We start from the raw sequence: 16233 nt of genomic DNA, 5'->3' as shown, positions 1-16233 counted from the left end.
ATGCAGCAACCTCATCATAAACCAAACAATTAATCAAATAAGCAATTACATGTAATCCTAGGCTACCACATGCTTGTACGAAGGAACTAGTAAGATGTTAATTAGATATAGGCAGTGTTCGAATTAGCTCCGATATTATCGAAATATCTCCGATATTACCTTTATCTCCAGCTCAACGATACCGATAACGCTGGTAGCAATACCGATAACGCTGGTGGTATTAGAAATTTCAGGTATTAGCAATGTATCGCTAAGTATCAACAACATATCAATATCGCTAATGTAATCGCCAATATTTTCAACTACGTAAATTCTAGGTGTCGCTTGTATTGCCGTTGCATCAATATCACCAATGTATAGCCAATATTTTCAACTATGTAAATTCTAGGTGTCGCTTGTATTGCCAGTGCATCAATATCACAAATGTATCACCAATATTTTCACTATGTAAATTTTAGGTAATGCTTGTATCATAAGTGTATCAACGATATTTCAATAATATTGCCAACATATAGATATCATCAAAATTTTGTTTATTAGAAAAAAATTTATTTCAATTTTTTTTCATGGGCACATGGTTGTATGTAGTGTTCAATTTGTCATTAATAATATTGCTAATATCTTGATATTATTGATATCGCAACATGCGCCACTGCGATCTTTCGTTTCCTTTCCAATTGTTGATGATTTCTTGGTGAAATATCATGTGTCCTTAATATTTTGCAATATCAATGGATGTTTGGATAGAAGGTTGGATGGTTAAATAGGCCAGCGAAACTTATAGCGATACCGATACTTCGAACATTGGATATAGGCTCAATGGAATTAAGAAATTCCATCCAAAACATTGGGGTAGAACTATTTTAAAGGCATTCTAAGGGATTCTAGGCTTAGGGAAATTAGGGTTAGGGTTAAGGTTTGGAAATTGTAGAAATTTGAAATTAGGGTTTATCTGAAAGGGGAATCTAGGGTTTTAGGTTAGGGTTTGGTTGAATAATAAGGAAGGATGTAAGAAAAGGGCTAAAGTGAGGTCCACAAAAGAGTTTGTATGGATTGTCCGTACAGTTGTACGAATTTACAAATTCACACGTACAACTGGGCTTTTTGTTCAAGTATAGGTTGGGATGGTTTGGGTTTAAGAAGAAAAGGAAAAAAGATAAAAGAAGAAGAAGATTTGAGAGGAAAAGAGAGAAGAGATGAGAGAAAATACCTTTGGAGCTTGAGAAGAGAGAGGAGATGGATAAACAAGGCTTCACACTAAGGTGTTTTCATTCTTATTCACACTAAATGGGGTTTCACACCACATTCTCATGAGCATAAGAGAAAGAGGAGAGCTTCAAGCTTTTTCACTAACATCACATTAAAAAAAAGGGCTAGGGTTGGATGTCCAAGCCTTTATCGTTTAAAAGTTATTCTTTTACAAAAAAGACCATTAATGAAAAACCTATTTGCTTTTAACCCCTACTTTGTAAATTGCAAATACTCCCCCTCCCCTGTAAAAGCATAAAAACCAATAAAACATGTAAATATAATATCAAAAGTAAACTAAGTGCTCAAAACAAAAATCACTATAATCCTAAGAAATTAAGACTATCTAATTAAATTTGAAGACGTCCATGATCACGCCGGGCCATGATCAAGTCGCATCCAATGGTCTGATCGTGAAGTCCTCGCGATCCAACGGTCTGAAAACATTCTCCATGCAACCCGCATGCTATGTGGGGTCTTCGGCTCCTCCTCGGGACTTGAACGGGTACTCACCTAGCCATAGGGAAACCGGGGCTCGAACTCTTCTCTGATATGTGCATAATGGCATTTGTAATATGATGCCCATATCAACTTTCCCTGGCTGGGAAGAATTTGCCTTTGGTGAAATAAAGCTCTGGTACCGCTTAAGTAAGTCTGGATCGACGCCCTGAAACTCCTCTGTGATCCAAGTACTGTATGAAATCGACCTATTCTTCCACTTCACGAGGAACTTCTGAAACCACGCCACGAAGAAATTCTTAACCACTTCTGTCTGGCCACCAATCTAAGGGCGGTCAGCCGATGAAAATTGGATCCTCGTGCCCATCATGTACCAGAGTGTCTTCCAAAAGTAACTCATGAACCTAACGTCCAGGTCAGACAATGGTTTTTGGCAAACCGTGCAAACGAACTACCTCCCTAAAGAATAGCCTTGCGATATTGGATGCGTGTGAAGTCTTAATAGACGGAAGGAAGTGGGCCATTTTAGAAAAAAAAAATCCACTACAAAGATGACATCGTGCTTTTTAATAGTCTTGGGAAGCCCAAGCACGAAGTCCATGCTAATGTCCTACCACGACCTGTGTGGCACTGGCAAAGGCGTTTATAATCCTGTATTTTGCCTCTTTTTCTTTGCCAGCTGACAAGTACAATGTTGCCCAATAATTTTGGCTACGTCCCACTTGAGACTGGGACAATAGAATCCATCTTCCACGAGGGCAATGGTCTTATCACGACCAAAGTGACCTGCAACTCTTCTGGCATGAAGCTCCCAAACGAAGAAATCTTGGAGAGAGGTACGGGGAATACAGAGTTTGTCACTTTTAAATAGGAAATTATTGTTCAGGACAAAACAATTGCCATTCCTTGACTGGTCATCCAAGAGCGACGCATATACCTTCCTAAAATCTGAGTTAGCAGGGTATTCATCTCTAAGTTGCTCAAACCCATTAACCTCTACACTCATGGACTGTAAAAGTGCCACTCTACGACTAAAGGCGTTAGTAGGTTTGTTCTTGACCCCGACCTTATGGTTCAATACGAACGAATACTTCTGGAAAAACTAAACCCACTTAGCATGCCTTGGGTTTAGGTTCTTTTGGGAGTTAAGATAACGTAAGGCCTCGTGATCAGAAAAGAAGAAAAATTCCTGTGGTATCAAATAATGTCACCAATGTCTCAAAGACTGCACTACCGCATAGAACTCCTTTTCATAGGTAGAGTACCGTTGCTTTGCATCATTCAATTTCTCACTAAAGTAAGTAACGGGGTGGCCTTCTTGACTAAGCACTCCTATGCCTACACCTAAAGCATCACATGCAACTTCAAAGAGTTTGGAAAAGTCTGGAAGGTGCATGATGAGAGCCCCACTCAGTTTTCCCTTTATCACTTTAAATGCTCTAGAGGTTGCTTTGGTCCATGCAAACTCCCATTTTCTTTATGCAATCAGTGATGGGAGCCACGATGGAACTAAATCATTTGATGAACCACTTATAGAAGGTAGCTAAATCATGAAAGCTTCACACCGTGTGAATATTACGTGATTCAAGCCTGAACTCTACTATGGCCCTGACCTTCTCGGGGTCCACTCTCCTATCCTCAAATGAAACTATAAACCCTAAGAAAACGCTATCCGACATGAATGTGCACTTCTTTAGGTTGGTATAAGGCTTTTTGGTTCTGAGGACCCTACAAACTTGCCTTAAATGGTGGAGAGATGTTGTTCCTTGGAGGTACTATAGATAAAAATGTCGTCAAAGTACACAATTAAGAACTTATCCATAAAAAGGTCTCAACATGTGGGTCACCACTCTCATAAATATGCTCGGGGCATTGGTCAAGCCAAAGGATATGACTAGCCACTCATATAGTCTGTCCTTCGTCTTGAAGGCTGTCTTCCACTCATCTCCTAGGCGTATATGTATTTGGTGATACCCACTCTTGAGGTTATCTTCGAAAATATTGTGGCACTGGCCATTATGTCTAGAATATCATCAAGATGCGGTATAGGAAAGCAGTACTTGACCATGATTTTATTGATGGCCCGACTGCCTCCACACATGCATCAAATGCCATCTTTCTTAAAGTGTGAGAAGGGCGGGCACATCGCACGAACTCATACTCTCCTTAATGAACCCTTTCTCAGAAGCTCATTAACTTGCTTCTTTAATTCAGCATGCTTCGCGGGGTTCATTCGGTAGTGAGGAAGGTTGGGTAGAGTCGACCCAAGGACTAGATCAATGGCATGCTGGATGTCCCTCATGAGTGGAAGCTCATCTGGTAGATCATCGGGGAAAATATCACTAAAGTCATTTACCACCGGAATCTCCTTGGATGGCAACTCTACTCTAGCCTCAGGTGTAACTTCTCTACAGGGTGTGCCAAATCGGTTACGTATCAGCCGTATCGGCCGATACGTAACGGTAACGGTGCGAACCGTTACCCGTTTCGGGGCCGTATCAGCCGATACGATTTTTTGTACCCGTATCGGCCGATACGGGCCCATTACGGGGTGTAACGGCCGTAACGGTAACTTTTTTTTTTTTTTTTTCATTTTTAGCTCATTTTTTGCTGTTTTTTTGAAACCTCTTGCTTCCAAACTGTTTTTCACTCATTCTACTACTAATTTCGACTAACCTTAGCTAGGTATTTGAGATAAAAACACATTATATCACAGATTTTTTTGAATCAAAGCTCGGTGGGCCATTTTTCAGAAATTCGTCAAAAATAGGTATTTATACTTTTTTTAATATGTTTTGCTGTTTTAATCATGTCATATGATGTGTTAATCATAGTAGAACATGTTAATGTACATTTTACAGATTTGGGGTGCCATTTAATAATTTTTTAATATTTTTTTCTATTTACGCATGAATTTTGGCCCCTTTTTTTAAAATTCGAAAAATCAAATTTTAATGGTTGTTTTGCTGTTTTAATCATGCCATTTGATGTGTTAATCATAGTAGAACATGTTAATGTGCATTTTACAGATTTGGGGTGCCATTTTATATTTTTTTAATATTTTTTTCTATTTACGCATTTATTTTGGCCCTTTTTTTGAAAATTCGAAAAATCATTTTTTAATGATTCTTTTGCTGTTTTAATGACATCATATGATGTGTTAATCATAGTAGAACATGTTAATGTGCATTTTACAGATTTGGGGTACCATTTTATATATTTTTTATATTTTTTTCTATTTACGCATTTATTTTGGCCCTTTTTTTGAAAATTCGAAAATCATTTTTTAATGATTCTTTTGCTGTTTTAATGATGCCATATGATGTGTTAATCATAGTAGAACATGTTAATATGCATTTTACAGATTTGGGGTGCCATTTTATATTTTTTTTATATTTTTTTCTATTTACGCATTTATTTCGGCCCTTTTTTTGAAAATTCGAAAAATCATTTTTTAATGATTCTTTTGCTGTTTTAATGATGTCATATGATGTGTTAATCATAGCAGAACATGTTAATGTGCATTTTACATATTTGGGGTGCCATTTTATATTTTTTTTTATATTTTTTTCTATTTACGCATTTATTTCGGCCCTTTTTTTGAAAATTCGAAAAATCATTTTTTAATGATTCTTTTGCTGTTTTAATGATGTCATATGATGTGTTAATCATAGTAGAACATGTTAATGTGCATTTTACATATTTGGGGTGCCATTTTATATTTTTTTTTATATATTTTTTTCTATTTACGCATGAATTTTGGCCCTCAAAAATAATTGCAAACACCTAAATGTAAGATATTTTCATATTACATTCATTCTAATATATCTATCATTGATAGTAGATAGTTAGAAAATTAAATATATGAATTTTGTAGTCAAATTCAGGTTATCTGGTTCATAAATTCATCAGACAGTCCGATACAACTTCTCACCAAAGAGTGGACCGTTACACCACCATAAACATGTTCCAATTTATAAATGAATGCATATTTGGAATGCTTAGAATATTCCGGATTTAATACATTTTTTCATATTTTTTTGACAAAAAAATTTTTTTTGCACCGTTACGGGCCGTTACGCCCCCGTATCCGTATCGGTTTTGGAGGTCACCGTTACGCCAACCGATACCGATACGGGACACCTTGCTTCTCTGGCTACAATGGCATACACTGTCGAATCCAACTCAGTCTCTTTTTCAAACTCCTTTGCATTTATAATGTGGAGAGACTTGGGCTAGGATTTCCTCACTTCTTTGGGATCACCTTTTCTAACATCCTCCTTCTCTGGAGTACTTTTAGGCAGGAGAGGATTTAACTTTATCCTCTTGCCTTCATGCATAAAAGAACACGTATTCGAGTGACCGAATAGTGTCACATCTCTATCGTACAACTAGGGCTTACCCAAAATGATGTGGCCCACATCCATAGGCACAACAACACACAATAGTGTATCTCTATAAGATGTGAACTGAATAGGAATAACACACTGTTGCGAAACCGAAATAGAAGACGCATCAACCCATGACACTCTATAGGACTGAGGGTGAGGGATGAATATCAAACCCAACCGGCTAATGGTGTTGGCTGAGACCATATTGGTGCAGCTACCACTGTCAACTATCACCTTGTAGTTCTTTTCTCCACACTTGGTGTAAGCATATAAGATATTGTTTCAATGCCAGTCATCCCTAACCTTAGCCTGAGCTAAAGCTCACCTGACAACTGCAAGTGGCACGGTCTCCACTCCATCATTGGCACCTCCTTCGGCCTCATACACTTCTTCTTCGTATTTGCCTTGGTCATCCGCATCCTCAAAAGAGTCATTAATGAAAAGTGCCTTGCTTTGTTCTTTTGTGGGGCGTTGGTTTGTGTAATGACCAAACTCTTGGCAGTTGCAACACCGCATGGGCCCACCTCCTCTTGCACTGGTACTAGCCATACCTTGATCCTTAGCATCCTAGGGTTAGGTTGCGTACCAGTTAGGGCCTGGGATTGACTCCCAAAGTTAGGCTTAGTCCCCTGAGGGATTAACCTTAACATTGGACTTGCAAGAGTCAAATTGCCTCGTGAACTGCGGTTTCACGCAACTCCTGCACCACCTGATAGGCGTGCTCAAGGGTATCGATGGCATGAGAAATAAGCTCCCACTGAAGCTCAGATCTGAGGCCCATCCTAAATTTGGAAAGGGTGACTAATGGGTGCTTCGGGATGCCGCATTGCATCATATACTCGTCAAACTTCGTGATGTAATCAGCCACGGACATGGATCCCTAATGAAGGGATTGCCATTGATCCAAGAGCTTGTTGTGGTAAGAGAGGGGAAGATATTTCTCCTTCAGAACCTCTCTCATCTCAACCCAAAGGGTGATAGGTTCCTCCCCTGTCCTCGCCATCTTGCGCTCGACATTTGTCCAAAACAGTTTTGCTTGGCTCACCAATTTCATCTTGGTGAATCTCACTCGAAGGGGATCAGACATTTCATACCACTCAAAATGGTGATCCATGTCTGCTAACCAATCAAGGAATGCCTTGGGATCCAAGTGACCGTCAAAACTTGGCGCATCTACCTTCACGTTCTTCATTACCTACTCATTTGGATCATAGCGGTCATGAAACTCTCTGGGATGCTTGCGCATGGTCTCCCATTTGGGACTGGCCATCCTCTTTGATGTTGGGGTTAGTTGTAGGGAGGTTTCTAATTGATCAATGCGGTTATTCTGGGCTGCCAATTGGTTATTATTGGCTCAACATTTCGCCTCTATAGCTGTTAGGCGGGAGTTCATAGCTTGCATGAGCTTGGTAAGTTGTTCTAGACTCATCGTAAGGTGAAGACCATAACCGTGCCCAGATCGCTTGGGCATGTACAAGGAAACCTAATGTGAAGACCCTACATGACCCTGTATGACCCAAGACAACTCTAGATGAACCTATGTGACTCTATATGACCAAGGAGATGGCTAATCCTAAAAATCCAGCAATGTAACTAATGAAATATCCTAGTCCTAAAATTCAGCAATGTAGCAAGAATAATTAATGAGTGTTAGGAGAATTCAGCAACACAATAAAGGAAATAATAGTGCCAGTTTTCCAGCAATAGGTCAAAAGAAACACTGGCACTAAAATTCAGCAATATACCAAAAGATATAACTAACACTCGGAAATTCCAGCAATGCGGCATGTGAATTAACTAGCACCACAAATTTCAGTAGTACACGGTGAAATAACTAGTTTAAAAGAGGTCTCTTCTCTTGGCTCAGTGATAGACATTGTGTCTCATATCTGAGGCCAAGGGTTCGAGAACCCATGGGTGTGTGGGGTGGTAGTGTGTGTGTTTCTCATCTTTAAAAAGAAAAAATAAAATAAAATCAGCAAGATGCAAACTATGCTAAGTATGATTATGAACACCCTAAGTTTAAGATCAATCTACCCTATGTTTAACCTTGCTCTGATACTAAGTTTTGATGCAAGATGTTTTTCTAACCTAGGATGATAGATGAAATCAGGTTTTCAGTTTAAAACATGAGCAACAAAAGTATGAAATTTCAGCAACCTCATCATAAACCAAGCAATTAATCAAATAAGCAATTACATGTAATCCTAGGCTACCACATGCTTGTACGAAGGAACTAGTAAGATGTTAATTCGAAATATGCCCAATGGAATTAAGAAATTCCATCCAAAACATGAGTAGAACTATTTTAAAGGGAATCACCTAAGTCTTAAAGGGATTCTAAAGGATTCTAGGTTTAGGGAAATTAGGGTTAGGGTTTGGAAATTGGGGAAATATGAAATTAGGGTTTATTTGAGAGGGGAATCTAGGGCTTTAGGTTAGGGTTTGGTTAAAGAAAGAAGAATAAGGAAGGATGTAAGAAAAGGGTTGACGTGAGGTCCACAAAAGAGTTTGTATGGACTGTCCGTACAGTCGTACGAACGTACGGATTCACACGTACAGCTGGACTTTTTGTTCAGGTATAGGTTTAAGAAGAAAAGGAAAAAAAAGATAAAGGAGAAGAAGATTTGAGAGGAAAAGAGAGGAGATGAGATAAAATACATTTGGAGCTTGAGAAGAAAGAAGAGATGGATAAACAAGGCTTCACACCAAGGTAGTTTTCATTTGGATTCACACTGAATGAGGTTTCATATCACATTCTCCATAAACACAAGAGAAAGAGGAGAACTTCAAGCCTTTTCATTAATAGCATATTAAAAAAAAGGCTAGGGTTGGATGTCCAAGCCTTTATAGTTTAAAAGTTAGTCTTTTACAAAAAGACCATTAATGAAAAACCCGTTTGCTTTTAACCCCCTACTTTGTAAATTACAAATACCCTCCCCCCCTGTAAAAGCATAAAACCAGTAAAACATATAAATATAATCTCAAAAGTAAACTAAGTGCTCAAAACAAACATCACTATAATCCTAAGTAACTAAGACTATCCGATGAACTCTGAAGACATACACGGACTCCATCGCATCCAACGATCTGATCATGAAGTCCTCGTGATCCAACAGTCCGAAAACATCCTCCACGCAACCCACATGCTATGGGGTCCTCGGCTCCTCGGGACTCTAATGGGTACTCCCTTAGCCATAGGGAAACTAGGGCTCAGACCCTCTTATATGTGCATAATGGAGTCCGTAATGTGATGTCCCTATCAACCATCCAATTTCGAACGATGATTGGTGTTATTTCTTCATGGTAGCCTATGAAGATTGGGATAAAAAGAGTTGATGGTATGAACTGTTCACCTGTCCTAATGCAACTAGTGTACGGAGCATCGAGAGCACCAAGCACACTATCACTTTGTTCACGTGTGTGCATGTGTGAGCGCTTTGATGATAAGAAGAAATATCTGGCACACATGTCCTTTACCTAAAGCAAACCTGGAGTGGGAACATGCCTGTCACAAATATTGACACCAGGAATGCATTGAGTGTATGATGAAATGTAGCCTAAATTTTTATGTTTGTCATTCAATGTGTGAGATAGAGGGTGCTTAGCATAAGATTTTGAAAGCATGAAATAAATTATCTTTAATGTTGAGGCGGGGTGCTTAAATCTTGTGTGCCCAGATGTGGACTATAATAATATGCGCACATACAATGACAACAAGGATACTCTTCATTTTCTAAAAAGTCCACAATATGGATGTGTATCCCATTTGTGACATGATATCAATATATAATTTTATGATTAAATATTTGATCATGTTAACTTCTAGTTTTGTTAAACAAGGTGTTTTTTAAATCTTTCTATCAGGCTAAATTCAATGAAAGTATTAATGGCTCCAAAATTTTTAGTGCACATGAATGCATCTATTTTTTAGGGTGTAAGGGAAAGGGCCACACTTGCACATCTACACTTATACATAATGTGAGGAACCTTTGGGCTTTTTAATCCTTGTAATTAGCCTTGGGGACGGAAAAACCCTTTGGTTTTTTCGTTGGCGTAGCCCTTCAACTAGACGACATGTTTGTCCTTTCAACTCCTTCCTAGAGTAGCCCACACCCACTTCTTGTCTTCTTTGCGTGTAGCTTGCACAAGCGTTTAGGAGTCGGCGACAAAGGCTGTGGGGCCCACTGTGATGAATATGCAACATCCACACATCTAATGTGCTAGTTAATGTTAGGATGTTGGCCCAAGCCAAGACAAATCTAAAGCTCAAGCAGGTACAACACTGGAAAAAGTAGATAGGGGTCACCCACTGTGAAAACCCATCTCGTCTCTCTGCGTAATAACCTGCATGCGTGTGGCTGCACCCTTTCCCCCAGTCTCTCTCTCTCTCTCTCTCTCTCTCTCTCTCTCTCTCTCTCTTTGTTTTTCTCTTTCCCCTACTCTCTCCATGTGCACTGCACATGCCATATCCCTAGTATGTTATGACGAGAATATGAGAAAATGGTTAGAATTTCATAAATGACTATATAATACAATAAGGTTGCATTTAAAAAATTTCTTGCAAGTATCCTAGAGTATCTAGTAGCAGTATTAACAACTTGTCATGTCGGGCATTATATGGTGAGCATATGCAAATACTTGTTGTCATAGATGAAGTCACAAATTCAATGTAAGAGAGCTTATTTTTAGGCCTGAAGTCAATGTAAAAGAGCTTAGTTTTTAGGCTTCTGTGATTGCTTATGGAAATGTTACATGATATCCAGTGGTGGAGATTAATTTATTGTCATAGAGGATCACCGAAGCATCGTTTGGGCTTGTTAAATGAACTAGAAATGCTTGATAATTCACTTGAAGTTTGTGGATACAATCAATGTTTTTTGTATTGACAATATCAACCGATATATCCCACGATATATCTTTTATTCCCCACCTGTGCGATGTAAAACACATAGGTAGTTCTAATCCACTTGTTCGATCCGATGAGTATTTTTTTAATTTTCATTTTTTTTTTTTTTTTTAATTTTTAATTTTTGTAAATCATGTTAAATCAATGTCAAATGGTTACAGATCCATGATTCTTCACGTCTTGCATGAAAAATCATGGATTTGGAGCTTCGATTTTGAAATTTGGGATAGATGAGCTAAGTTGCAGAAGATTGAGAAAAATAAAAAATTCCCAATTTCTCGCAAATTGGTTGTAATATTTGTATCCAAATACAAAATCAAACATGTATGTAACCTAATCTTGTGATTCTTGGTAATTTGGAGAAATTTCAGGAAACAAATAATAAAAAACGTTAGAAATAAATTTTTTTTTTTCAAAATTGCGCTTCGAGCAATGGTCAATCGGCCCCAATTTTAGAGTATTTAGAAGTGTTTGATGAAATCATTTTCACATACACTCTAATCTTGGGATTTGGGGGAAGATGGGTCGATTTGCGGACAATTGGGGAAAATTTGAAATTCCCCAAAATTTTCTCAAATTGGAGGGGATGAGTACCAGCGCTATGTTAGAAATTATCTTCATTGGTATCATTCGACAATGACCTGGGCATAGTATTATTGGTTTTTGGAGGAACAATACTATGTCCAGTCCCGTTGAGATGGAGACGATGATTTTGAGCCACCACACAGTCTATGTGGGTCTAAGCCACATCCGCACACATTATTCACAAATATATTTCTAGTTTTCTACTTCCTCTTTTTCTTTTAAATGTTTTGCTTTTTTTTTTTTTTTTTTTCATATATGTCTTCTTACATTTATAAAATATATAAATAGACTTTGAATATACTCGCATTAGTTCATTCAGACAACACATAAATTAGGACCCCATACAAAGGAAACCTATTATTTGCACTTGTTTTTTGTAATGTTTTGGTTTATAAGTCTGTATTCATATCTTTTTTAACAATCCCTGAAGTTTCAATGAAAAATTCAACCAATTTCCTAATGTTTCCTCATGTTTCCCAACAATAGTGATATCTTACATGTACAACCACCATATCCCATGTGATAACCGATATGTATCTGTATCCCAAGGGTGTCATACATTACATGATAACGATACAGAAAACATTGGATACAGTTGATGTTCAACATTAATGTTGATGTAATATAAATGAATGCATGCATTAGTAGTCTTCACACATGCATTCAGTTAGCGGCAGCTAGCTGATAATATGTAAGATTGTTAAATCTGATTAGTGCTGTCTTATATCTGGAGCTCGTATGCAGGTGTGGGATTTTCGATCACTTCATTGCTGTATTTTAGGATATTAATGATTCCAGGAAAGTAATATCTAGTCAAACTAGATATCTGTTTCTTAGAATAAGCTAAACTCGTTCTTTATATACCAAGATGGATGGAAATCATTCTCTTAGATTGTTGCATAAATCACTTTACGGAGGGTGTCTAAGATGGTCAATATGCTCATACTTGCATTGACACATCATTATTTCTTGATAAACCTGTCCATTGCCATATGTGAAATTCATTAAAAGTGGAATGTATTGTTGGTGGAATTATTGGGTCCTGATGCACTGGGACATGTATAGAGTGGTGATTTATCATGTTCTTACAAGTGGGCCCATGATTCAACAATCCAAACTGTTGATCTGATGGGCCAAACCACAACAAGGTGATGCCCTAAAAATCTTCTTGATTGAAAGAACCTAGACATCCAATTGTTGGCCTTTCTCCTGGATCAATGACGTATATTTTCCTAACCATTATTTCTAGAACTTTGGTCAAACAGTTGGCAACGTGCAGTTCTTGAGATTTTGGAGCCTTCCCCTCTACAGTGGTCCTATCATATCATCTGCATCACTGAACCATGGGTCCCATTTTACAGGGTAGGTTCACAATACATGTCCTGAAGCATCAGGACTCAATAATTGCTTTCCACTGTCACCATTTTACCGTAAAATGTTGTGCTTTCATGCACATGAAATGTTAGGGTACTATAGGAGTATAAACTGCAGAGCTACACAACTACTGTTATCTGAATTCGTGTTTGGGAACTGCTAAAAGCTTCAAATCTGTATTTTCAGGTAATCTCACTTTGTTGGAAAGTTGGATCTTCCAAAACTGGACTGATTGGCATGAAGGAGGTTAGATCCTGAAAGAATATAGAAACAGCATATTGTTTTGAATCAGATTGCAGGTTGTTAGGATGCATGTATGCATCCCAAGTTTGCAAGTGGTTTGAATACTTTGGAAGAAATAGAATGGCTGGTTGCTTTCCACTGTGTTTGGAGTGGCATGGAAATAGAAGAACACAATAGGTGGATACTGTTTTCCCATTCTTGCTCAAATAAATAGTGGCAATCTGCATCAATGTTGATTTGGGGTGGAAAGTAGGAAGAACAGTAGCAACCCACACAATGTGGTTTTCAGTTTCTGTGATGCCCTAAACATATAGCACAGGCTGGATACCATCTGTTCTGCCAAAATATTCAACTGCTTGCTATTTGGGTACATCCACATGCATTCTTGGGAGATCTATAATCACATTCGTCATTGCAATTTGCAGGTTGCAAAAGGCTACAAAGACGGGAAGAAGGTAGGATTTGCACAACTAGGCCCAACTATCGACCTTTACGTCTGTCCTCGCAGTGACACCATAATCACAATACTTGCAAAGTACGGCTTTTTCAAGGGTATGGCAGCTGTCGAAGATGACCAAGATTCCTTAATTGGTTGCGTTGTCTGGCGGAGAAACCGCTCATCATCTAATTCTGTTTCTAAAAAGTCTGATAGAAGGAATGTTACTTCTTCAGAAACGCAACATAATTCCCCCGAGTCTGCCATCTTACGAGGTGTGGAAACCCGTTCTCCGGTGAGGACTGCACAAGATTCTGAAGCAAATCATGGTAATTCATGTATAACGAGATCAGCTGTGGGTCTGCACATATCTGACATGAGATTTTCAACTCTTGTGAGTGAAAGAGATATGGCTGCTGAAAGCAAGAATATCCAGTCCAGCAAGGATCCACTAGATGTTGATGTTTCTTTCACAAACACTATTCCAAAGTCAGCTGCTTCAGTCCTAGATAGTAGCTCTCCTGTAATATCCAAGCTACAACCAGCTGCACAGAAGCCCGATTCCAGTTCTTTGCAGGCTTCGATAGGGCAGCCATCAAAAGTCGAAAATTCCATCATGCATATCGTAGAAACAAAGAAACCTCATGCAGGCTTGGAGCTCTTAGAACACAATCTTCCTGGACTGTCTAAAATGTTATTGAAAGCTGCACAGAAAGCTACTAGCCTTGATGATGATGATCTTCCTGAGTTTGACTTCAGGACTGCATGTGGAGATTCTCAACTTACAGTGCATAAGTTTCTTTCCTGCAGCAACAAGGGTCATTTTTCAAATGCTCCTCCAATTGACAAGAAAGTTCCAACTGAAGGAATCAGGAATATATGTGGCCCTGTGCCTCCAGCACAGCCCATTATGAGGCCTATCGCAGCTGCCAATCAACAAGTATCACCTTTATCAACTTATCAAGGGATTGCATTGGATACCCATCTGGGAGTACTTGTGACGAATAAACCTGGCGATCCGGCAACCCAAGCTCCGCTGTGGCCCACTTCTGGTGGAAAGCCGTCAGTCCTAAGCAGCAAGCTATTAAGCAGTGCCACTGTTGAGAAAATGGATAACACTGCAGCAAGCACAGGAGCTGATTCTCATATACTACATAAGAATCTTTGGGATGATGATGATGACATGCCTGAGTGGTGCCCACCAGATGTAGAGCACACAGCCCAATCACCGTCAGGTGAGATGATCAGAGCTGCAAACATTCCTTCAGTTCCAAAAACCACATTGGGAAAAGTACCATTGGTACTGTCAGGGCCTCAAATGGTGTCCCAGCCCCAAATGTTGTGTCCTCCACCAGCACATCCCCAGCGCTATCCTCATAGGCATCAACCTCGATTGCTGGCTCAGCTCCCCGTGAATAACACAGTTATGCTGCCACAAACAAGACCTCTTTCTGCATCCGTTCAAATGGGTCCGAGATACTCCCCCAGATCTAGTCCCAACCTGACTTTGAGGCCTCCGTCCAGCTTGTTTGAAATCAAACTTAATATTAGACCTGTCAACAGGAGGGGTCGGCGGCCTTGAATTCAGAAGATATCTCATAAATGAAGGCAGTGCTCATCGAAGTGGATGGGGGTGGTTTGTGCTTCTTAGATTGAGAGAATCAAATTGTAAATAGGAAGCTGGATTAGAGATTCATATCTTGGTAGTTTGCGTCTCTGTCCTTCACAAATATAGCCGGTTTGCATAGGTGTTCTGTGACAAGTTTGTGTTTCTATGGCATTTTCAAGAAGAGAAGCAATGTCCTTTATGCCATGTTTGAGGCTTGATACTCTATGTTAGCAGTGTTCTTCTTCTATGGCAAGAGGGAGGAAAGACAAGCTCGCTGAAGCAAATCGGGACTTCTCTAAAGCCTGTGAAAAAAAATGCTATGACTGAGTGCACGCTTCCACCCTCGGTAATGTTTCTGTTGATGTTATTGCGAGGTGGGTTTTCATTGCATTACTGAAGATCAAAACAGGCCAATTTAGGCATTGTTCTAAGCTGTGGTTTCTGTCATCTGAGAATATGCATGCACAATGGTTTTATTTGAGATAATTACCTCTGCGTTTTGCTGTAAAAACAGTCTCAGGGTTGATTCTCTTGCATTCGGATTCAAAGGAGATGCACATTTCTAGTGATCCTCATATGATTATTTATTAGGTGGCCATACCATGGATATGTGATCTGTATTTTTATTTGTGTCCAACCATCTCCCGTTTCTGTCTGTTAATGGCAGTTAAAATTGAAGTAGCCAGTAATCTACATTCCGTGAGTGCAAGTCCTTGGATAGTTAAGATTGTCCAAATCATTGTGAGTTTTAGGCTATATAGCTCTCGACATCCAGATTAACAGTTTGGGTCATGTCTACGGGAGAGGAGAGAGTTCCAATTCACAAGTAATTCTTTTGAAAAATGGGAGGGAGAAGGGGCATATGTTGTTTTCAAATCCCATTTGGGCATTTTGCATATTTCATAGCCATGCCACTGTTGATGCCCCCATTTTCTCAACCTCCATAACCTGATTTCAATGTGGGTCCAACATGTATATG

At 39.1% G+C, this 16233-nt stretch overlaps 1 protein-coding gene across 2 annotated transcripts in view; it reads left to right on the top strand.

The window, feature by feature from the left end:
* The window catches only part of LOC131258347 (uncharacterized), a 127775-nt gene extending 111866 nt beyond the window's left edge, over window positions 1–15909 (top strand). For both annotated transcript variants that reach the window (XM_058259609.1, XM_058259610.1), the window contains exons 4-5: window positions 13153–13212; window positions 13635–15909. In XM_058259609.1, coding sequence (XP_058115592.1) covers window positions 13153–13212; window positions 13635–15227 — 1653 coding nt within the window. In that variant the 3' untranslated portion in view covers window positions 15228–15909. The remainder of the gene's footprint in view (window positions 1–13152; window positions 13213–13634) is intronic.
* The last annotated feature ends 324 nt before the right edge of the window (window positions 15910–16233 follow it).

The sequence above is a fragment of the Magnolia sinica genome, chromosome 10, assembly GCF_029962835.1.
Source record: "Magnolia sinica isolate HGM2019 chromosome 10, MsV1, whole genome shotgun sequence".
In the NCBI taxonomy this organism is placed as follows: Eukaryota; Viridiplantae; Streptophyta; class Magnoliopsida; order Magnoliales; family Magnoliaceae; genus Magnolia; species Magnolia sinica.
Note: the sequence above shows the minus strand (reverse complement) of the source record. Positions and strands in the feature narration are given on the sequence as shown.